Source organism: Alnus glutinosa, chromosome 10 (genome assembly GCF_958979055.1).
Source record: "Alnus glutinosa chromosome 10, dhAlnGlut1.1, whole genome shotgun sequence".
In the NCBI taxonomy this organism is placed as follows: Eukaryota; Viridiplantae; Streptophyta; class Magnoliopsida; order Fagales; family Betulaceae; genus Alnus; species Alnus glutinosa.
In genome coordinates this window covers 11,287,096-11,311,023 of record NC_084895.1, presented here as the reverse complement: position 1 = coordinate 11,311,023, position 23,928 = coordinate 11,287,096, and the positions used below count along the sequence as shown (strand labels likewise).

Below are 23,928 nucleotides of genomic sequence, written 5' to 3'. Positions count from 1 at the left end.
TTTTATTTTATATATTTTTTTTAAAAGAAAAGGAAAATAGGGGTTTGGAGGTGGCTCGCTATATCCATCTAGGGGTGGCATGAAAGCCACCCATAGGGGTCGAGGGCAGCCATGCGGCCACCCCCCAGGCCCATGGGGTGGCTTGCGAGCCACCCTCATATTTTCCTTCTTAAAAAAGTTATATAAAATAAAATAAATTTTTTAATTTTTAAAATTTATAATATATTAAAAAAATAATATTTTAAGATAATATGGCAAAAATGCTGACATGGCACTAACGGAAGTTGCGAAAATGAAAGGAAAAATCAAGAAATGACTAATTTCAAATTCGCGAAAAACTTAAGCAGCAAATGTTGAAAAAAGAAAATGAGGGATCGATTTCAAGTGGCACTCCACTTCATGGATTTATTAGACATTTACCCTAAAAAGTTAAAACAATAAAATAAAAAATCGTTGGGGTGAATTTTTGGTTGGATGTTTGGTAGCTGAACCATTCAATTGAGTAGTTTGATCATCCCCAAACTAGGTCGAAGAAAGTGACTGAACCACCAGAAGTCCTTAATATGATTTGTTACCCCAAGTCGATTCTTCTAGGTTGATGGTTCGACCACTAAAGATCTAACCAAAATTCACTCAAACATTTTTATTTGTAAGATTTTATTTTTATTGTCATGATATTGGCGTTTATTTAAAATGAACGGCCACAAGCATGAAATCTCAATCCTTGTGAGAGATTCTGGAACATAGGTAGATAAGCGAAAATTAGCATAAAAGATTAGATGGAACCACCCACATGGTACACTAAAATTAAAAGGAAAAACTTCACTTAATACCTCGGCATATTTGTGTGTTGTATTATATTGAATTATATTTGATTATATTTGAAAAAGATGTTTGGGTTGGTTTTTTAAGTTAAAATTGTACTCGGGCTTTACTCGACCCCGTTTTTAACCCAACTCAGAAAAATTTAACACAACTCAAAAGTAATTAAAAAAGTTAAAAAAATAAAAACCTAAGGATGTTTGGGACTAACAAAGCGATTTTCAAGGGTGGCCAATTCGAGCCACTTGTAAAATAGTGTCTAGGGGTGGATCAAACAACTGCTGGGCGTGGTCGGCCACCCACTAAATTGCTTGGGAGTGCCCGATCCGTCTCTTACGGGTGTTTGAGCCACCCCTAAGCAATTTCGAGGGTGGCCAACCACCCCCTCTGGGGTGGCTTTGCCACCCACCCTAGGGGTGGTTCAAAAACCAACCTAATTTTGTTTTTTATTTTTATTTTTTTTTTAAAAAAAGTTTTTTAGTTTTATAATAATAATTGAAAATTATAGAACTTCTAATTTATCAAGTTTGTGATAATGTGCAACAAAATATCACAATGCAGAAAATAAAGAGACAGATATTTTGTTGACGAAGTGAAAATTCAATCAGAGAAAAACCATTTCGGAGCAGCCAAACCTAGGATATCCACTATTTAGAAGACAAAGCTAGTACATAAACAGTAACACTTACATACTCGATGCAGCGATTGTATCTAGCATTTTGACGTGTAACCCAATACGAATGCTTCCTAACCAAGTCACCTACTTGAAGGGGTCTTCAATGAAATATTTTACCTTAGGGTCAACCCCTAAGATAGACTTCAGTTCAGCACATCAACAGCACTTGGCAACGGCTTGAGAGAGACCGATTCAGCACTGGAATTCAATACCGAATTCTTACAAACAATATGCCTAGGGGCCTCTATTTATAGGCTACAGGAATCCAAATTCACGTCTGACTTGAATTACCTAGGCAGCGTCCAAACGGTAGCTGAGAATGTCCGGACGGACAACTATGCAACCGGCTTTCCACATTCACACGATATTCTTTCCTAAATAAGGCTGAGTCCGAACGGTGTTGCCCTAGCGTCCAAATGGTTGCACTTTAGTTGCACGCAATTTTCATATCAAGGCTTTGAGCGTCCGGACCATGAAGGCTGTCCTTCGGATGGTTGAATTGATGCACGTAATTTCCATATATGAAGCTTGAGCGTTCGGACCATGAAAAATAATGTCCGGACGATTGATCTTTGTATGCATGACTTGTCTTATGAAGGAGAGCGTCCGGACGGGAACACACATCGTCCAGACGGTTGCAGTTGTCTTCCCATATCTGTGTTTTTGGAAAGAATCTTTCAAGCTATCGAACACTGAGATCGTCCAGATGTGTTGCTGAGAAGTCCAGACAAATATAAGCTAGAACAGTTCAAAGGTTCTCGACACAGAAGAAGGTCCAGACAGAAAGTTCTCGTCATCCGGATGGATGATGCTTGGACAGTTGAGCGCCCGAACGGAATATCACGTCGTCCGAATGGATGCAAGGGATCCAATTTTTCTGTCTTGGAATCTGTGCAGAATCTTCTAGAAGCATATCTTTGAAAATGAAGACTTTGAAAATACCGAACCCCTGTATAAAAAACATCATTACATGAAAGTGATTTTGTCCAACAGAATGTAGCCAATTACAAACCAACAAACTCCCCCTTTGGCCATTCTGGGACAAAAATCACTTGGTCGATTAAAAATACAATCCCGGTTCAAATCAAAAATTACTCTCCCTTTTTGTCACAAAATTACAAAGGGTAAAATAGAGTAATAAGAAAAACCACAAAACACTTACTCCCCCTAAATGTCTTAGCAGGACAAGGGTAAACAAAATAATAATTATCCAAGAGTTAAAATATTCAACAATTTATCCAAACAAATAAAATGTCTCAAAATGGATAAAAACCAAACACACAAAAAAAAAAAAAAAAAAATCAAGCAGCCTCATCCATAGGCACATCATCCTTGTCATCATTGCTACTGTTGGATGGATGATGGTGCTTGAGGTACTCTCGAATATCTAGCTGGCTCTGCTCCACACGGAGGTTGATCGAGTGAACCTCCTGTTGCATGGTAGAAACGAACTGCTGCATGGAAGAAATTGTCAGCTACATGAAACTCATGCCACCCTGAAGTGCAGCTAAGGCCTCTAAGATTTGAGCATATCCTGCATCCTACTGTGGAGGTGGTGGAGCAGTTTGAGAAGAGGATCCTATATCAGGTACCACAACATGAATAGGAGGGGGCTGTGGGCATTTGACTTCATCAATGTATGCTTGCTGATGGGATCTTTTATCCTCATCTTAGGCTCTCCAGGTACAGAAATGCCTAACTACAGAATGATTTGAGTGAGCAAGCAGCCAAAGGGGAGGCCGGTATTATTCTCATCTTTGGCCTCTAAGATAATACCCATATTATGCTTGCACAGGCAAAAAGGCAAGTGCAGACAGATGGCATATACAAATTGTGCCCTCTTCAAAATCAGATTACTCTGCCGAACAATAGGCCAGAGATTGTGCTGGACGATCTTTGCTAGCATGCGGTGCGGGGGAGACAAAGCACCAATGTTGATGGCAGTAGATCACTCCTCACCCTGGGGGACAACATAAAAGAATTCTCAGAGCTCATCCAAAGAGGGAGGCAATACAACTTCATTATAGGGACTGGCAGATATCTGAAGAACTGGCACTCCATTGATCTGGCTGATAACCGGAGGATCAACCATAATAATATGCCTGGCAATGGTAGACTGTAAGACAATGCCATTGTCATCATTTTGCACTACCTCGAGATTTGCATAAAATTCCCAAACCAGCCTGGTGAGCACAATGCAAGGGCAGTTGTGGAGGTAGCCCCAATGATATGTCTGGATGATCTCATGAATACTATCTAGTGGATCCACCATAATGTCCGCTCGAACAACATTCCGCTCTACAATGATGGGCATGTTCATAATTTTGGCTCTGAAGGCTACCAAATCTTCTTCTGTCCTTTGTCGGACTCTGCTCTGAGGACTGCCACCAGACATGATTATGCAACAAAATGACCAACAAGATATGCAAAAATATTCTCAAAAATATTAGGTTCTTGTTAGTTAAAAAAAATTGGCATTATAACGACAGTAAAATGGACTTTGCCAAAAATTACAACCAGCAAATTACCCAATACAGTCCAAAAGAATGCCAACATATATAATCCCAACACAACAGATATCACAAATACGCAATATTTATCTCAAACAAATTCCACAAAAGATTCAATATTTTAACAGTTTAATAAAACACTGAAAAGAATAACGAAAACTTGAAAAAGTACCTGGAATGGAGAGAAATATGCACAAAAGGACAAAATAAGCCGAGATAATGCAAAAACCCACGAGAAAAACGCACTCGAAGACAAAGTACGAAAGACAAATTGAGTGAAAACAAATGAGATGCGGCAGCTAGGGTTTGAGCATTGATATATAACCTGTGGGGTCCCCGTCCAGACGGATCACTAACCCGTCCGGATGAGCGTTGCCACATAGGCATGCAACAGGCCGCTCGCGTCCGAACGTGTAACCTTATCGTTCGGCCGTCTGAGCCGCACCCGTCCGGACACTTCACACTGAAAAACAGAAACTGAAGGAAAATTTATAAAAAATTATTTTCCCTATTGTCAGCTTCAGAATACGCATGTATAATCAACTGATAAAGCAGTCAAATAACATCTCAAAAATATGCAGAGATATAAATGAGAGTTTTAGAGTTCAATCAGCATAAAAATTTCTTGTAGACAGAAATTTCAAATAAATTACTCAACTCATGCAATGCGTGTGTGTGTGAATACTTTCTCAATAAGGTATGAAGTTCACTGATATGACAAAAAGCAACCGGATTTTCTAAACAAGAGAGAAAATCAAAGAAAGATCAATCAAAAGTCAAACATTACTATAGCCTAGCCGCCCTCATCTAATACACTCCTCCTAAGATGCAGCACCTAAATGTTTTACTTGTACCATGAAGGACAAGATAAAATTTTTACTTGCACCATGAAGGACAAGAAATAAATTCAGCACAGAAGCAATGAATAACAAGTAAGCACATAACAAGTAATTCAGAAGAATAACTGCTTGTTTCTTTTTGGTGCTGCAACCTAGAGAGAATGCTGAAATTTTTAGGTTCTAGGTTCAACTAGCATATTGGTCAATTTGACCATCTTATCAAAAACATCTCTCATTAGAATTTTCAGAAGCAAGAAGTCAGAGAGGAAAAATGTTCCTTAGGAGAGCCTTGGATAGTGCAAATTTTCATTGCATGAGGAAAGTAACTATCCAACTTTTACATGCACAGGAGAAAAAAACTTGGCAGATATATAGACATAAACTTTCAATCATATCTAAGCATAGTCAATTAATGCACAATGAATTGAGATATTAGGCAAAAATACAAGCAATCTCTGACATGCCAAGAAAAGAAAAAATAAAATTTCCTACATTTTCTCTCCCAATTTATTTATTTATTTTTATAAAAACAATAAAAACATGCTATATGGAATCAACATCATAGGACTAGCATGCAAAGTAAGATCACACCTGTGAAGGATCAAAATTGCCAATACAGAAAAACAGTAGCCCGACATGTTTTTTCTGTCTTCCCCAAATAGTACCTGCAAAATTCTCTCAAGAGAAATAGGGGCAAATAACAGTGGTTCCTAATTGTAAAGCAAACACAAGATATAACAGTAGAAGATCATGCAATGCAATCAAACTTGATGCTCTAGGATTAGGAACCAAACCCTAGGCGTAAATACATTCACCAACTAGGTGAGTCCATTTCTCCTCAAGGGCTGAATGTCTTCCTTCTTTTTGACCCATGCCTGCCTTCCTGTAGGTGGTTGTTGATAGGATTTCATCTGATGATTCATCTGATGATTCATCCATTGTATCATGCTTTGCATCCAAATAGGTAGTTCCTTGCAGCATTGATCATCTTCCACCTTCTGCAGCTTTTTAAAGTGCCTGGATTTGTTAGTCTTGGATTTGTTACTTTGATTGGTAGGAGCAAATCTCTACAAAGGCCGCTGATGCTGGGGAGCTTGGCACCGTGGGGCATGATGCCTTGGGACTTGATGCCATGGGGCTTGATATTGAGAAGCATGATGCCTTGGAGCTTGATTCTGTGGAGCCTGATGCCATGGAGTCTGATACTGGGCTAGAGGCCTTGTGCTGGAATTTGCTTGTCTAGGCACTTCTTTCTTGACCTTTTCTCTCTTAGCTTTGAGAAGGGAGCATTGGGGTCGGACATGCCTGCTTAATCCGAAGTGGTGGCATATGGGAGATCTTCTGATGGTAGGGAGTTTTTGAGTGATCGGAACATCTCCATTGATTTGTCCTTCTTTTTATCCATGACAGTGGGTGGAGGCTTGAGGACTGTGGGCTTCACAAAGACAGTCCTAGAAGTAAAGGGAATATCAAAAGGAGGAGCTACATACTCGAGTCCAGTCTTGTTTGCTGGGCTCTTCTGGATTGACAGCATATGAGTCAGTTTTTCATCGGTGACCTTCTCCAACTGTAGTTGTGTCTCCAGTAGCTTCTCCTTTAGTCTCTGTATCTTGAGCAGCAGTGGGCTTTTTTCTGTCTGTAAACTGTTTCAGCTCATGAATGTGCTGCTTGTGTGCTTCCCTCAGCTTCTCGAACTGTACGTAGAGGGTTTTATAAGCCTTCTTGAGTTCTTCCCCATCTTCATCACTATGCTCTGAGTAAGCCTTCCCTTTTTCCTGCTTGAAATTCCCACAGTCAGCCAATATATGCCCAAACCTTGAGCATTCAAAACATCTTGGGCCTCTGGGATCCATCTTCTCAGCTTCCTCAAATTCAGATTCTCTGGGGGCGTTCTTTAGTTTTTCGAAAAACTTCTTCTTGAACCGATCATTCCTCATTGTTGGGCCACAAAGAGTGCAAACCCAAGTGTAGGTTTCGCAAGTAATAAATCACGGTAAGTCCGAGGTCGATCCATAAGGAATAATTAGACACGAGAGAATAATTTTTATTATTATGCAGAAAATAAAAATTAAAAAAAAAAAATAGGAATTTTGCTTATGGTTTCCACTCGAAAGTGGAGGAAAGGGATATAATTTAAATTAAAAAGTAAACTATGAAACTAAAATAAATAAATTTGATTTGGAAGACAATATTGGAAGAGACTAGGGTTTCGAGGATCCACCTAGTATTTTATTACTTATTCATGAGACATAAAAATATAAAATAGATCAAACATGGGTTGATTGAGAATTTGATTTCAAAAACATAAAACAATAAATTAAGCATTCCATATATTTTCGAATCATATCAAATCAAACAAAGTAAGCATTTGATATAAACAAAAATTATAAGGATAAAAATAAACTTGTCTCATTAAATTACTCTCAAATAAAAATCATCCCCAAAATTTAATCATTAATCTATGAAGAACAAACAACATGGTCTCAAGAATACATAATAAAAATACTAGGCTTCACCTCTAGCCCTAGCTAGAGGTTTAGCCACTCATGTTTATGAAGATAAATTACATAATCAAAGTACTAAACATAAATTAAAAACAAAGAAAATAAAAAATCAAACTCAGCGCCTCTATGCTCTTCTATGCTCCTTGGCTCTTCCCTCCCTCCTCCCTTTTACAAGAGAAAAGCATGATATTTATAGGCAAGTCCTAAGGTTCGGTGCCTCCAAAAACTAAAGAGCGCGTTTTTGTTGCCAACTTGTTGCCCATTATAGAAGGAGATTATGCATTGAATGCCCAGGTATGGAAAGAAACGCATGTTTTTTTATGGAAGGAAGATCGCTTGTCTTGGAAAGAAAAACCCATGCATTCATTGAATAGCCGCCCAGGGCTTGGAAAGAATTAGTAGATTCGGTCCCCACAGGTCTGTGCTATCTCATTGTGCATGGAAAAAAAAATCGTATCTCTTCAAACTTGCGCCGCACGTTCAGGTCTCCAACTTTCCATGTTTTGTTCTTCCTGGAAAGAAATTTATAAAACAAACTCATGCACGGCTACGTCATGGTGAGGAGGGCTTTAAAAATTTGTTTTTCCCCACTTCTTTGTAATTTGACAAAAAGAACATCATTTTCTCTTAATGACCTATAAAACACGAAGACACCAAAACTAACTAAAAATATTAGAAAATAACAAAACTAAAGGTCTAGTAAATGCAAATTAAAGGGGTCTAAATACACAATATTTGGCGTTCATCACTCATTAATCTTCCGAAATTTTTGGCCAGCATAGCCACAACTTTTTCTTCATCCTCAGAGTCGTCTCCAGACGAGACTTCGACCTTCTTCTTGGAAGCTTTCAGGGCAATGGTCTTCATCTTTTTGACCGGGGGCAGGGATAACTCATAAGTTTGAAGAGATCCCACCAACTCTTCAATCTTCATCTCTTCCAAGTCTTTGCTTTCTTCAATTGTTGTCACCTTGATTCTGAAACGCTCAGGCATAGATTTTAGAATTTTACGGATAGTTTTACATCCGAGACGGGTTTCCCAAGACTCACCATTGAGTTTCTTAGGTCGCTCATTTTGGAGTAAAACTCTCTGAATGTCTCCTCTTCCAACATCTTAATTTCTTTAAATCTAGAAATCAACATTTGAAGTTTGACAGATTTAACAAGTTAAGTGTCTTCATATATATTGTTTCTAAGATTTGCCATGCTTCTTTAGCGGATTCACTGTTTGAGATTCTAGAGAATTTAGACGGTAAAAGCGCTTGACATAGAGCATGGAGGGCTTTGGGCTTGTTTGGTAAGTGATTGGGTTGTGGAATATTTGTGTGTTGTGTAGTAAAAAGTGATTGATGTGATATAAAATTTGGGAAAGTTTTATAGAAAAGTGAAAAAGTTTTGTTTTGTAGTGAATTATTTTATTTGAATAATAATAAAAAATGATTGATGTGATATAAAAAGTGTAAAAAAGTTATAATGTTTTTGATTTGATATTTTTTAAAGAAGTAAAAAAAAAATAAGGGGGGAATGACAATGGGTTGCCAAACTAGCACTTTATCATTGAGAAGTCGTAAGTTTTTATCATTGATTGATTCGGGAGTTGCATCCGCTAGCTTAGTCCAACTAGTTTCAACAATTTTCTAACGGTCAATGGATTTTAAAAAGAATCCATACGAGCTTTCCAATAGCCATAGTTCGTACCATCAAAGGCAGGAATATTAATAAGATTTAGAGACATTTGAAAATAAAACTAGAAGTCAAAAGGAAATATAACACTCAAGAATTGAATCTTAAACAGAGTGTACCAAGCTCTGATACCAATTGAAAATTATAGGACTTTTAATTTATCAAGTGTGTGCAATAATGTGTAACAAAATATCACAATGTGGAAAATAAAGAGACAGATATTTTGTTGACGAAGTGGAAACTCAATCAAGAGAAAAACCACTCTGTGGCAGCCAAACCCAGGATATCCACTATTCAGAAGACAAAGCTAGTATATAGACAGTAACACTCACATACCCGATGCAATGATCGTATCTAGCACTCTGACGTGTAACCCATCACGAATGCTTCTCAACCAAGTCACCTACTTGAAGGGGTCTTCAATGGAATCATTTACCTTAGGGCCAACCCCTAAGATATACTTTAGTTTAGCACAGCAACACTTGGCAACAGCTTGAGAGAGACTGATTCAGCACAAGGACTCTAAAATATAACTCTTTAAGCTCTACGGAATTCAATACCGAATTATTACAAACAACATGCCTAGGGGCCTCTATTTATAGGCTACAGGAATCCAAATTCGCGTTTGACTTGAATTACCTAGGCGGTGTCCGGACGGTAGCTGAGAGCGTCAGGACAGACAACTGTGCAACCGGCTTTCCATATTTGCACGATATTCTTTCCTGAATAAGGCCGCGTCCGGATGCTGGCGTCCGGCAGTGTTGCCCTAGCGTTCGGACGGTCGCACTTTAGCTGCACGCAATTTCCATATCAAGGCTTTGAGTGTCCAGACCATGAAGGTTGTCGTCCGGACGGTTGAATTGATGCACGCAATTTTCATATATGAAGCTTGAGCGTCCAGACCATGAAGAATGACGTCTGGATGGTTGAACTTTATATGCATGACTTGCCTTATGAAGGAGAGCGTCCGGACAGGAAAACACATCAATCGGACGGTTGCAGCTGTCTTCCCATATTTGTGTTTTTGCAAAGAAATCTTTAAACCTGTCGAACATTGAGATCGTCCAGACGTGTTGCTGAGAAGTTCAGACGAATATAAGTTGGAACAGTTCGAAGGTTCTCGACACAGAGGAAGGTCCGGACGGAAAGTTCTCGTCGTCCGGACAGATGATACTTGGACAGTCGAGCGTCTGGACGGATGCAAGGAATCCGATTTTTCTGTCTTGGAATCTATGAAGAATCTTCTAGAAGCATATCTTTGAAAATGAAGACTCTGAAAATACCAAACACCTGTATAAAAAACATCATTATATAAAAGTGATTTTGTCCAACAAAATGCAGCCTATTACAAACCAATAATAATAAAAAAAAATCATATATATATATATATTATATTTTACTATATTTAAAATTGTGAATACCGAGGAAATTTGTATTTTTAAAATTATGTGTTAGATGGTTTATATATATAAAAAAAAAAAAAAAAAAAATTCAAACACCCAAACAAGCCTTGAACTTTTATTACTTTTTCAATTATGCTCCAAAAGTAACTCTCAATTTAGTATATCCAACATTTTTTTGAAAAAAAATAAAATAAAATTGCAATATCATCATCCATTATATTTGTCTTTCACTCCACTTCTTTTCTTTAATACTTTTGTCTTTTACTCAACTTTCTTTTCACAATCTTCTTCTACTTTATCTGAACAAATCTTCCTGTTCTCCTTTTGCTTTACTATCTCTTTTTATAATTCCTACAAAAGCACAAACTCTTGCATTAATATATCATTTAAGCTTAAGATTAATAATTAAACAATATTCCACAACTAAATGTAAAATGCAAGAATTAAATGATAATAAAGTATGATAATGCTTAACTTAATAGGGAAAATTAACACTTTTAAGCTATTATCACACCCCCAACCAACCTATTGCTAGTCCCTAACAATTCAAACGATTCAAAACACAAAGTAAAACAGACTCAAGAAAAGAAGATTTTTTTTTAGATGTCTAAAAATAACTAAAATAAGATTTCTAACAACACCACTTTCGCTGTCATTGTTGATTGCATTTAGTGAATGCAACAAGCCTTTAAACCCCTAGGTGTCTCTGGTGGACGAGTTATAGTCTCATGGGGGCTTACCAGAAGCGATACCCACAAACGCTATATTATTTCCAACAACCTGCTCAGTCTTGACTTCAAATTAAATAAATGTCAAACTATGTTATCTGTGATAGTGGAGTAGCACAAAATATAGTTCTTATTCATTAACAAACTTAGAATCACAAACTTCAATTTCACAAGTTTAGGCCATTCAAATAAGTTACATCACCTATAATTGGCTACTGAAACGCGACATGTCCCCTTTCGGTGTAAAGTGGACCATCACACAATCATGGGACTTCAAAGTAATTCATATATACATGATTCAATACCCCAAAATTCATTGGAATCACCATTAAATGAAACAACCAAAGCAGAAATTAAGATCATTTTTCTATTTCTTTATTTTTTTTTATTATTATTTTTATTTCTTTTTTTTTTAACTATGTGTGGACTGTGCAATGCTTAGTTCCCTTAAGTTTTCTAATTGACCCATGTATCGAGCTTTAGACCAATGATTCCCAAGCTAAAGGGCTTTAGGGCATTAGGTGTAGAAGGTTTACTAACTCAAGTCAAAAAGACTACGAAGCTAAACTAGCCACAACATGACATCAACCACTCCAAACTTCTCACATTTTGAGGCGGACATTCTCTGCTTACCGAGGCAAGAGGCCCGGTACTCAGCAAAAAACTCGAAGTGGTCAATAACTCTTTTTTTTTTAATAATATATATATAATATTAATTTCATTAAGGTCACTCATCCAATGAATCAACCAAATGAACTTAAGATATAAAAAATGCATATTTGGTTTCACATTTCATACCCCACGACTATATGCTAGTGTGCTTGTGCTAAGTTCAAAGTGAAACGAGTGAAGTATTCAGTAACTAAAAATAAGCAGCAAAATTTAGATTTCCTAGTCCTGTGATCATGTATTCATGAGTTTAAGCATGCCAATGAACTTCGAATTAAAATTAAGGTTCCACAACACTCTCAGAAATGACTTACTCAGGTATTTGAGTTCAACATAACCATTGAAGAAGTCAAGACGTCATTGCAATTATTATTATTATTTTTTTTAATATTTTTTTTTTAATCACTATCAACTCCTCCCCCCAACCTAAAACTTATGTTGTCCTCAATGTAACAAAAGGAAGCAAAAAGTATGGGTTAAGAAGAGTACCTTGAGTTGATGACAACTAAAGACACTTTATTATCTGCAATATGGGTTAGAAAAAATAAAATAAAAAGCAAAAGAAAATAAAAATAAAAACAAAAACAAAAACACAACCTAACTAACACTACTACTACAGTTGCCAGTCACATTCAGGGGTTTAGCAAATCTTGATAAACGAGATCTACCAGATCAAAAGACTCATCCTTAAGCTCAAAATTTTCAAAAAATGATTTCAAATATTTTTCTTTAAAAGCATTGCCAGTTTTTGGTTTTTCAATTTTCGGTGCTTTGAAATTAGATGGATGAGTTTTAATGGGACTGTACAAGTCCTCAAAACATGGGTTCCATCCATTAGTGTCCATCATTGGATTAGCATCCAAAATATCATTAGCCCTGTCCAATTCTATATCATCACTGTTGGGATTCAGTAAACATGCCTCTATAGGATTAGAAATCATATAATGAGCAAGTTTACTTTCCACCAAATTTTGGATCATGTCTACCTCAACAATTTCCTCCTCATCATCAATGGCAGGTTGCTTATAAATGTTGAAGATGTTCAACTCAACGGTCATATTTCCAAATGTAAGCTCCATGATTCCATTCCTGCAATTAATCAAAGTATTAGAAATAGCTAAAAATGGTCGTCCTAAAATGACAGGAACGTCAATGCTAGATGGTGCAACAAGCTTTGTATCTAAAACAATGAAATCCACAGGAAAGTAAAATTTATCCACTTGAACTAAAACATCTTCTACTATCCCTCTCGGTATAACAACAGATTGGTCAGCAAATTGCAAAACAAAGGTTTTAATTCACCAAGACCTAACTGCTTAGAAACTGAGTAGGGTAGTAAATTGACACCAAATCCTAAATCAATCAATGCTTTATCAATCTTAGAATCACCGATGATGCATGAGATAGTGGGTGATCCAGGGTCTTTTTGCTTGAAAGGGATTTTCTGCTGAATTATCGAACTTACCTGCTCTGTTAAAAACGCATTCTTTTGCACAAAAAGCTTTCACTTTACAATGCAAAGATCTTTCAGAAATTTTGCATATGATGGAATTTGTTTGATGACATCTAACAAAGGGATATTTATCTTTACCTGTTTGAACACTTCCAAAACATCTTGATTTGTTGTCCCCTTTTTAGGTGCAAGCAACCTTTGGGGGAATGGGGCAACAGGCTTGTACACTCTTTCCTCAACATTCTCAACCTTACTAGGCTTGTCATCATCCTTGGTTTCTAAATTTCCCTTGGGTTCTAAAACCTTTGTTGGAATTTCTTTGTTTACCTCCTTTCCACTCCTAAGAATAGTGACAGACTTAGCATGTTCCACTTGAGTGTTTTGGACTTCATTTACCCCATACTGAGGGTTAGGTTAAGGTTGAGATGGAAACTTTCCTTTTTCTTAAATGCTCATAAATGAGGTGAACTTGGTGAGAGTGTTTTTTTATATCATCGATAGCTTGTGATGTTCAACTATTGAAGGTGTCTTGCCCTTACATGAATGTTTGCAACGTATCCTCAAGAGTCCTCTTATGTGGGGAAACATAAGGAACAAAGTTAGAGGACTCTTGAGGTGGTGTTGGTGCATTATTCTCCTGTCTCCAACTAAAATTGGGGTGATTCCTCCACCTTGGGTTGTATGTCTCAGAGTACGGAGAATTAAAAGGCCTTTTGTAAGTGTTTATGGCATTTGCTTGCTCATGCATTACTTCTTTAAAAGTTGGAATAGTTGGACACTCATGTGTTGTGTGTTCAATGACTTCACAAATGATACACACTTCCTCTTTTTGCACAAATTTGATTTCATTATCCTTCCTTAATTCCATGGTTTCAACTTTTCTGGCCAAACTTGAAATTCTAGCATATAAGTCACCCCCTTCCCTATGGTGATACATAAGGTGATACATACCCCCACTAGATGTAGTGGTAAGAGGCTTGGTCTTACTAGAACTTTCAGGGGCAGTGGTGTCCCAAGATTGAGCATTTTCAGCTAGGTGGTCAAAGTATTCCTAAGCCTCATTGGGTTCTTTGTTTAAAAATTCACCATTGCACATCATTTCAACAAATTAGCGCATTTGGGGCATCAAACTCTCATAGAAAAAATTAATGGTGTGCCAAATTTCATAGCCATGATGTGGGCAAGAGTTTAACAAATCTTTAAAATGTTCCCAATATTGATAAAATGTCTCATTTTCCTTTTGAACAAAATTCATGATTTGTCTTTTAAGAGCATTTGTCCTATGAATAAGAAAAAACTTTTTGAAAAATTCAGTTTGCATCTCTTGCCATGTGCCTATTGTCCTAGGTCTCAAAGCATTAAGCCAAGTCTTAGCTTTATCTTTTAGAGAGAAATGAAACAATTTAAGCCTAACTAATTCTTCACTACAAGTTTGGTCATGAAAAGTGAAACATACTTCCTCAAATTCTTTTATGTGCAAATAAGGATTCTCAAACTCAATACCATGAAATTTAGGAAGTAATGGAATCGTACCTGGTTTGAAATTAAATTATTATCTTGGTGAGGAAAAATAATGCATGAAGGGGTACTACTGTGAGGGGGTTGCAAATATTTACGCAATGACCGCATTGGTGGATCATTATGATTCCAATTCTCATTCTCCCCATGATTACTACCATCATCAGCCATCGTGCCAAGTGTTTGAGAATGTACTGAAGACTCAAACAAAATTTTTGAACACACTTCAAACTCATTTTTATTAAATGACCACTCTGATCATGATACCAAGCATTCATACACCAACAAACACACAATAATAATAATAAAAAAGATGGAACGAGTTTACTAGATATGTGACGAATCGCACATCGAAGCAAACCTCATTAAAACAGCCCGGTGTTCTTTATCAACGCTGAAATCCCCGACAACAGCGCCAAAAACTTGTTGACAACTTAAGTGTGCGAACCCAAGTGCAAGTTGTCGCGAAGTAGTAATTCTCGGAAGTCCGAGTGTCGAACCATAGGAATTTGGGAAACAAAGAACACTAAAAAAAATAAAATTAAGAAAAATCTATGACATATGATTTAGTTGAATGATGCAAATAAAATATATAACGGAAATAACAATTAAAAGAAATCCCTAAGGCATTGGGGTTTTACTTTTAACAAAATTATAATATTTATTTCGTAACTCATGTGATAATCGAAAAATATATCACTGAATACCAAGAAAAAATATCATCAAAAGATTAATCTTAAAATTGATTGATTTTACTACGCAAAATTGGTTATTTGATTTGCAGGGAATTCAAAGCATTCACTGTACCCGTAGTTAACAATGAATCAAGGAATTTCGCAGAACAAAAATCTTTTTCTAAGGATAAATCATGCAATCAATTAAAAAGATCATAAATTAAAAACGATAAAAGAGTTGGAAAATAAATACTACAATCTTATTAAAAGTTTCACCCCTAGCCTCAGCTAGAGATTTAGTAAGACATGATTACGTAAATAAATTTCATTGTTAAAATCCTAAACATCATGCTAGCAAAATAAAATAACTAAGAAGAAAATAAAGACAAATCTTGAATCGTCGTCCCTGTCTTCTTCAATCTAGAGTTGAACGTCTTCTTCTCTTTTTCTGCAATTTTCGGCTCTCCAACCTTCTCCACAACATCTCCTATTTATAGAGAAGTTCTCTTCAACTTTTGTGTGTCCAACAGCTAAAGAGACGTGATTCTCGTGCAAGTGTGGAGCAACCATTATCCTCATCTTTTCATCTGCACAATTCACGCATGTTGGAGTCTTCACGCATCTAGGAGACTAGGACTCTAAAATACTTACTTCAATTCAATTTTGGCATTTTGTTCTCCTTTCTCGTGTAGACTTCATTTGTCTTTCACTCCACTTTTTTTCTTTAATGCTTTTGTCTTTTACTCAACTTTCTTTTCACAATCTTCTTCTACTTTATCTGAACAAGTCTTCTTGGTCTCCTTTTGCTTTATCATCTCTTTTTATAATTCCTACAAAAGCACAAATTCCTGCATTAATATGTCATTTAAGCTTAAGATTAATAATTAAATAATATTCCACAACTAAATGTAAAATGCAAGAATTAAATGATAATAAAGTATGATAATGCTTATCTTAATAGGGAAAATAAACACTTTTAAGCAATTATCAGAAAGTTGGTTGCACAAAAGACTGTCCGGACGCTCAATGCTTCTGTCCGGATGCCGCCTAGAGAAATTAGAAACAGACTCGATTTAGGTCTTCTTAGCCTATAAATAGAGGCCTCTAGATGTATTCTTTACGGAATTCGGTATTGAATTCTTTATAGCTTAGAAATGATGTTTAGGGAGATATTGTAAAGATTTGCTAGCTCTCAAGCTGTTGCCGGTGTGCTGTTGCTATGCTCGTGTTGAAGTCTATCTTAGGAAGGAGCCCTGAGGTAAATGAATCCATTGAAGACCCCTTCAAGTAGGTGACTTGGTTAGGAGGCATTCATGTTAGGTTACGTGTCAGAGTGCAAGATACGATCGCTGCATATGGGTATGTGAGTGTTACTGTCTCTGTACTAGCTTTGTCTTCTGAATAGTAGATTTCCTAGGTTTTGCTGCCCCGGAGTGATTTTTCTCTTAATTGAGTTCCACTTCGTTAATAAAATATCTGTCTCATTTAATTCCGTACTTTTGATATTTTGTTACACGTTGCACACACACACGGTTAATAAGAAGTCAATTTATTTTTCAAGTTCCAACATTGAGTGCACCCGAAGGTCCCCTCTCAGAAACCAAAGGACACTTTGCCCAAAGGTCCCCTCTCAGAAACGGAAAGGCTCTCTACCCGAAAGTCCCATTTCGGAAGTCGAAGGGCACTCAATTCGAAGGTCCCCACTTAGAAGCCGAAGGGCACTCTACCCGAAGGTCGTCTCTCAGAAGTTGAAGGGCACTTTGCTTGAAGGTTTCTCTCTTAGAAGCTAAATGGGACACTGCCCGAAGGTTCCCTCTCAAAAGCCGAAGGGCACTCAGCCAGAAGGTCCCCTCTCAAAAGTCGAAGGGCACTTTGCATAAAAACATGTGGTCCTTCGCTTGGCACAAGGCAAGACGGAGGTTAAGGCTGCATCGCCTCCAATGCAACTCCGAGGGGTTCACCTCCCCGTAACAACCCATGAAGTAGGATTTGCAAACCTTGAAGCCATTCATGTATCCATGCAGCCAACATCAGTCTCTAGCCCTCGGCACCTACTTCAACTCGGACTCCAAAAACCGACAACTTTGGTATGTCTATTATGTACTTGCACAAGCCCCGGCGGCATATTTATAATTCACTATTGCACAAACCCTAGCGCACGGTACATTTATATAAGATTGTTGCTTAAGATTCGGAGGCACAGTTATATTTCACGGTTGCTTGAACCTCAAAGGCTACTATCTTTAACTTAATTCTCATTGGCCTAGACAAGTAGTCCAAGGGAATGGAGGACTACTAGAAATGAGGCTTACATTCCCCACTGCCCAATAAATAGCCGACCCAATATCCATTTAACCCAAGCATAATTTTTGGGGTCACATAAGAGCTCGTAAGCCCAACAAGCACCTGACTTGAAGCACACACACGCCGCCAAAGAGGCAAAAAATTCCCATGATTACGAGAGCACAAATCAATCTCCTAAAGAAGGAAATAAATTTCCACCAAACGAAATCACCTAAAATACTTCAACGTGATCAAAAGTTCAATCAGCCACTAAATCAGTGATACTCGCCTTACACAGGCATCCAATCAAGCCAAGACCAAGACCATATCTATATAAGGTTAGCCAAAGGCAAGACCCTAGTATGGTCTCAACCCCTAATTTTCATCTATTTTTTAATTCTCACATTTATACTTTTACTGATTTAAGTATCAGAGATGATGCCGCCGCCCTTTCCCCCTTGGCGGCCCACCATTATGATGTTTGGCTGTCTTGCAAGAATCTCAAATGGAGGACTAAGTGTGCCTACTCATTGTTAATTTTCGGCATTAACAGTTAGTTTGCACCCTTCATGTTTTCAGCGGTCCAACTATCGACTACATCACATTTCGCTTTCCATGCATACCTCTCATCGACCTTTTGGTCTAGAAATTATGTTATTGGATCTGTTTAAAATCTTTGCCAATTTTATTTTTAGGTTTAATTTCATGCATTGTAATTTTTTGGAGTGTTCGTTGGGGTCCCGTCCTCGATCTCCTTTTGTAATTTCAATCATTTTCTTGTAATGTACATTATGATTATTTTGCTCTGAACAAACTGACCCGATAATTAGACAAGTAAAAAATTACCACAAAAACTCACCAGATACACACCTTTCCACACAATACAAAAGAGAAGATAGAATTGTCTATAAGGACCTTCCCAGCATTAGCTGAATACAAACTAACTGTTTTTGAAGGAGCCTAAACATTAATATTTTGGACCCATATATAGGTCCCATACTGCCTAGAAAACCCAGATGACACCACAACAAATGCTTAGAAAGTGGAAGAGACTCGTGAACCTTTATTTCCATTTCCACCTAGCTAATAGTTTAGGCTACCATGCATCACCAACACTACCCAATAAACAACCATCTCTTTTTCCTTCTTTTTACTAATCTTCAATCTCATTATCCCCTTCTAGGTCTGCTTGATCTTCATTTTCTATATCCTCGGTAAATTTCAAATCTTCCTCACGAATGGGTGACACTGCTGCTTCATTTCCTTCTTCATCAGCTAGTTTAATATCTTCTTCATCAGGGAAAAACAGTACTTCATCAGGTTCAGCTGTCTTGGATTCTGTCGGTGGGACATCTACTTCTGTAGTGGCCAACTTTTGTTCAACAGCAGGAGCCTCCTGTGTTGTTTCTTCTTTTTGGTTAGTCTCCTCTGGCACTGATGCTTTTTCATTGACCTAAAATATCACCATGTCATGTAATTTATTAGGAAGAATAATGCTCAAATTCATTGAGTGGCTCTGTCATGATTCAATGGCATATGAAATATAATAGTCTTTCTTGCTAATTTTTTTTTTTTTTGGGTGAATTTCTTGCTATATTTTCTGCTAGCTACCTAAGTAGAAAATATGTTATTCAAAATGGATCCACCATGTGTCCAATTCATCCCAACTCCTACTCTCATATGCAGGTTCCCAAAGTAAGAGTTAGTTAATAACAAGCATGAGTCCAATTAATTATCACCCTATGCGACTAGAGCTTATTTGTTAATGCTTTTTAAAACAAGTTTTTTGCTAAAAAGTAAAAGAAAGAACTTCACTTCGATCTAGCTCATAATCTTTTATCATTTTTTAAAAAATATACACAAGCATTAAAAAGTGTCAATTTAGGATATCTATCTTTCAATTTTTTTTTCAATTTCAACCATCTGTTATAATTTTTTGTTTAATCCTGTCAAAATTTCTAAAATACACATTTTTTTTTCAAAAAAAAAAAAAAAGAAAAAAATTGCTAGGATTTAAATGTTGGTTAGAATTTAACGGAATTTGAAAAAATACTCATGTCTGAATCTTTGAAACTTTTTATATTTTTTTTTAAAAAAAATAAACACGGGGTGTTTTGAAAATTTTCATAAGATTTAACGAAAAATTCTAACGGATTATTGAAACTTAAAAAAATTGAAAGATAAATACTTTAAATTGACAGTTTTTTAAAGTTTGGGTACCTTTTTTAAAAATTAATAAAAGATCAAAAGTTATAAGTGAAATTTTCCCAAAGTAAAAGCATTAAGAAACAATGACTCAACTCACAAAATATTCCAAATTACATTAACTCTTATTTTACATCACGTTCAACAAAAAAAAAAAAACACAGTAGCTATCTAAAAAGTTTTAACGAACAAACTCATTAATGAGTCTTAGAAACTAGCTTTAGGTCCCACTTTCATAATAAATCAAGGATTATTATGAAAATCCTTTGAGAGAAATCAACACTAACTTTCATTTAGGATTTCTTAATTAATTAGCGAGAAAAAACAAAAAGAAAAGAAAATAAATCTAAAAACATATAATGGTTAACGTTAAATTTTTATGTAACATGTAACGTGTGTGTGTGTACGTATATATATATATAGGGTATGCATTAATTTACTGCATATCATGCATGCAGTGGCTTGTTATCTAGTTATGCCTGCAGGGTGTATGTGTTCACAAGTATGAAATTGCCGACACCTGATCAATGCAAAAAGCTCCAGAATTATATGTTCGTTCCAAGTAATTTCATAATATCAATCCTTTTCAAAAAGCTCATTTAGGCTTCTTATGCGAAAATATGCTCATCAACTTCAGTTATATATATATATATATGAAATAATATATATTTACAAGTGTACATAGTGTGTATAATTGTTCTTCGAAAATGGAGAGAGAGAGAGAGAGAGAGAGAGAGAGAGAGAGAGAGAGAGAGAGAGAGAGAGCACCTGGAGGGAAGCCATGGAGATGGAGAATTGAGCGAGAAAGATATAGCAAAAAGGAAAGGATAGTTAGCTAAATGAAATGAAATAAGAAGGGTGATAGGGTGCTCTTTATATATTCGCCAAAAGGTTGATTATTATTTGGTCGAATCCTATATTCGCCCAAGTGTGCGTGGGTGACGTTCCATGGTTTCTTCATCCAAACGCCTTCTCGATCTCTCGATCTATTAGTAGTCTCTCCATTGTAAAAAGGATGGAACAATCCAGCCAACTCCGGCTTTTTTGCCATGTTGGCCGGTAGATGTTTTTAGCAGACTCCGAATGATGAACTATACTATCAGAAAGAGTGTAAGAATCAAAAGTTCAAATTTGATAAATGTTTACGGTTTTAAATAAAGAGAAACAATTTTATGGAAATTAAGGGTTCACTTAAGGTTTTTCTAGTTAACTGAAAATGTTTTCGGTTTGACTATAATTTTTGATAATACCAAACACTAAAAATTAGAAATTACATTTTTCAGAAAACATTTTACGTCAAAACAAATTGAACCTAAATGAAATGATATTGTAAGAGATTTATTTGACACATCAACATGTTTAATTAGTGGGAGCAGTGTTTCATCAAACCCTTCTCGGACGTGACCCTAATTTTTTTTTTTAAAGTAAATTACTAATGCACATTGAGTAATGCTACATATTACACCTCTATTCAATCATATTTTATTAGGTTTATGTTCATAGTAGTGCTTATCAGTCATTGTATCAACTATTATTAAAAAAATATATAAAGGTGGATGGACGAGCACTACTGCATTAATCCAGTAAAATATGGACATAGTATGTAATATTATTATTTACACTATTCTTTTTTTAACAAAACAAAGATTTACTTTATAAAATAAAATATTGAAATTGATCAAGAATGTAAAGGAACAGAGAATAAAGAGGGGTGGAAAAGCGACGGTTATCTTTGCCATTCCCTCCAACTCCATCAATAATGATTGCTTTAATCACTTCAAGAACCAATGCTAATCCACGTGTCAATAATCTAGTCGACATATTTGCTAGAATTGCAAAGCTGGAACAATTTCGTGGGTCCTGATGAGTTGAAAAAAAATGCAAAGATGAGGTGGTGGAGTTTTAGTGGGAACCTTTCATATACATATATATTATATGAAGGTTCTAATGCTAAAGAGATTTGTTCTCCTGTAAGATGCATTTCCCAGTGGAATTGGAACTTTTGCTGCTTTATTTACGTTCTTAAATATGATTGGATGACTGGGGCAATTAGCATGCTGTGCAAAGATATGGTCATGGTTTCCTTTGCCACGTGGTTGGACATCAATGGGACTAGTTGTAATAAAGTTGAAGCTACCCAATCAGCATTTGGATCCACTTCGATTCATTTGAACGAGAGAGGTTAGTTTAAGTGGGAGGGTAAAATTATCTAAAAAAAATATGAAAAAACAATTTTTCCCTTATGTTATAGCTCGAGAAGATTCTTGTCCACTCGATCAAGTATTAGCCGCTCCAACTCAGCTCAATGAACAAATATATTAATAACTCGAGTTTGAATCGAGCTTGGCCAATGACCACCATTGTTTGAAGTCGGCTCGAGTGATTTTCATTTTTTAGCAATTCATTTGGTTAGGACTCTTAACGAATAAACAAAAAAAAAAAAAAAAAAAAAGAAAAGAAAAGAAAAAAGGCAAATAGGAAATTGGTCAGCTTTACACAAAAATGGAACCATTCTTAAAATTGTTCAAGTTTACATAAAAAAGTAAAAAAAAATTACAGAATCTAGATGCATGGGAAACAAGATACAAATTTACAAGATTTACAGAATCTATCAAGATTTACATGAGTTGTATCTTGTTTCCCATGCATGGAAAAAATTGTTCAACTCGCCACTTCTCTGGTGTCCCGTGAAGATCTAGATGTGCTCAAAAATTCTCTAAGTGATCAAAAGGATCCCCGTCTCCAGCATAACTCAAGATATGAGGGATCTTGAACTTCTCAGGTAACTGGTAGTTTGCTACCCGCCTGGTGAAGGGTGAGCCAATACCAAATAAAAGCTTGTCCACCACTACAGATTTGCTTTTGTCCTTCCTCTCCATCTCAATGTACATGCACATTCTCTCCAATTCAGTAACAATTCAGCTCAGGTTTCCCGCATCTTCTCGTTAGTCTCCACGACGGTTGGCCCTTCCGTTTCTTTGTTCCCAGTGATTATCCTCTCGAAAATTTTCTTTTCGGTGATCGTCCTCTTGACGACGTGGCTGTTGGCATGGCTGTTCCGCTCTTCTTCTTCTTCTTCTTCTTCTTCTTCATGCTCATCTTGGTTCACCGCGGGATGGGATTGTCTCGAAGTTATGAACAGTAACTCCACATTCTGCCGTGTTAGGGCTTCAATCCGCTTTTCAACGCTACTATGCGGTCTTGATCTCCATCGCTCGGGAGAGGGAACGATGAAGGTTGTTAATTGTTTTGATTTTTTAGGGGCGGATTAGGCTGAATAACTGGTTCCAGCTTTTGTCTTCTCGGCCGGTTTACTCAGCCACCAAAACATGTGCTCACTGCCATAACATTTTTTTTTTTATGAGAAACGAATAATCGTTCCCACAAACAGCACCAAACTGTTAGAACAGTTTTCAGTATGGTGTGAACAACATGTTCTTCAATCTTCTTCATGCTCTCACAATTACTACAAAACAACTAAAATCAAGAGACTCTTCAAGGGGTTTGACTCTTATGCCTAAGAGCATTCCAATGGCTTACTTATATATGATTATCTATTTGTATAAGTTTGTATAATTTTTTTACGCAAGATTGCTAACCAAAATTTTATTTATTTATTTTAACTAATAGGGTTTTAAAAGGCTTCAGATATCTAATTATCTATTCTTACCTAAACAAATGGGCTTTGTTGCATGAGATTTTAAATAGGCTTGAAATTGTCAATCAAGTACGAGTGTGCAAAACCTAAAGAAAATAGAATAGAGAGAGACATCGAGAAATGGAAAAAGAATGATTAACCTGCATATGGCTCTTACGGGTAAGGAGTTTACATTTTGTCAGACTAATTTCCAATTGATAAATAATTTTTTGTTTATAAATAGTTAGTGACAAAAAAATTATAAAAATGAATGTTCTCAATTTAAGTACTCACAGGGGAGGTGAGTTATAATGAAGAGTCAAAA

General features: G+C 36.4%; 2 protein-coding genes and 1 non-coding gene across 3 annotated transcripts; 1 reads left to right on the top strand and 2 right to left on the bottom strand.

Moving 5' to 3' along the window:
- Positions 1-6,156: 6,156 nt before the first annotated feature.
- Positions 6,157-14,034, bottom strand: LOC133879035 (uncharacterized). The gene is made up of 5 exons (XM_062317586.1): positions 13,826-14,034; positions 13,425-13,626; positions 13,136-13,319; positions 12,502-13,013; positions 6,157-6,450 (listed from the first exon to the last, which is right to left on the bottom strand). The coding sequence occupies exons 1-5, from the start codon at positions 14,032-14,034 to the stop codon at positions 6,157-6,159; spliced, it is 1,401 nt and encodes a 466-aa protein (XP_062173570.1).
- A 418-nt stretch (positions 14,035-14,452) lies between these two features.
- On the top strand, positions 14,453-14,559 carry LOC133880800 (small nucleolar RNA R71). The gene has a single exon (XR_009902416.1). It is a non-coding gene; the product is annotated as a small nucleolar RNA R71 (small nucleolar RNA).
- A 4,028-nt stretch (positions 14,560-18,587) lies between these two features.
- On the bottom strand, positions 18,588-20,886 carry LOC133878840 (uncharacterized). The gene is made up of 2 exons (XM_062317384.1): positions 20,735-20,886; positions 18,588-19,214 (listed from the first exon to the last, which is right to left on the bottom strand). Exons 1-2 carry the CDS (start codon positions 20,747-20,749, stop codon positions 18,915-18,917), a joined length of 315 nt encoding a protein of 104 aa, XP_062173368.1. The 5' UTR covers positions 20,750-20,886; the 3' UTR covers positions 18,588-18,914.
- Positions 20,887-23,928: the final 3,042 nt, after the last annotated feature.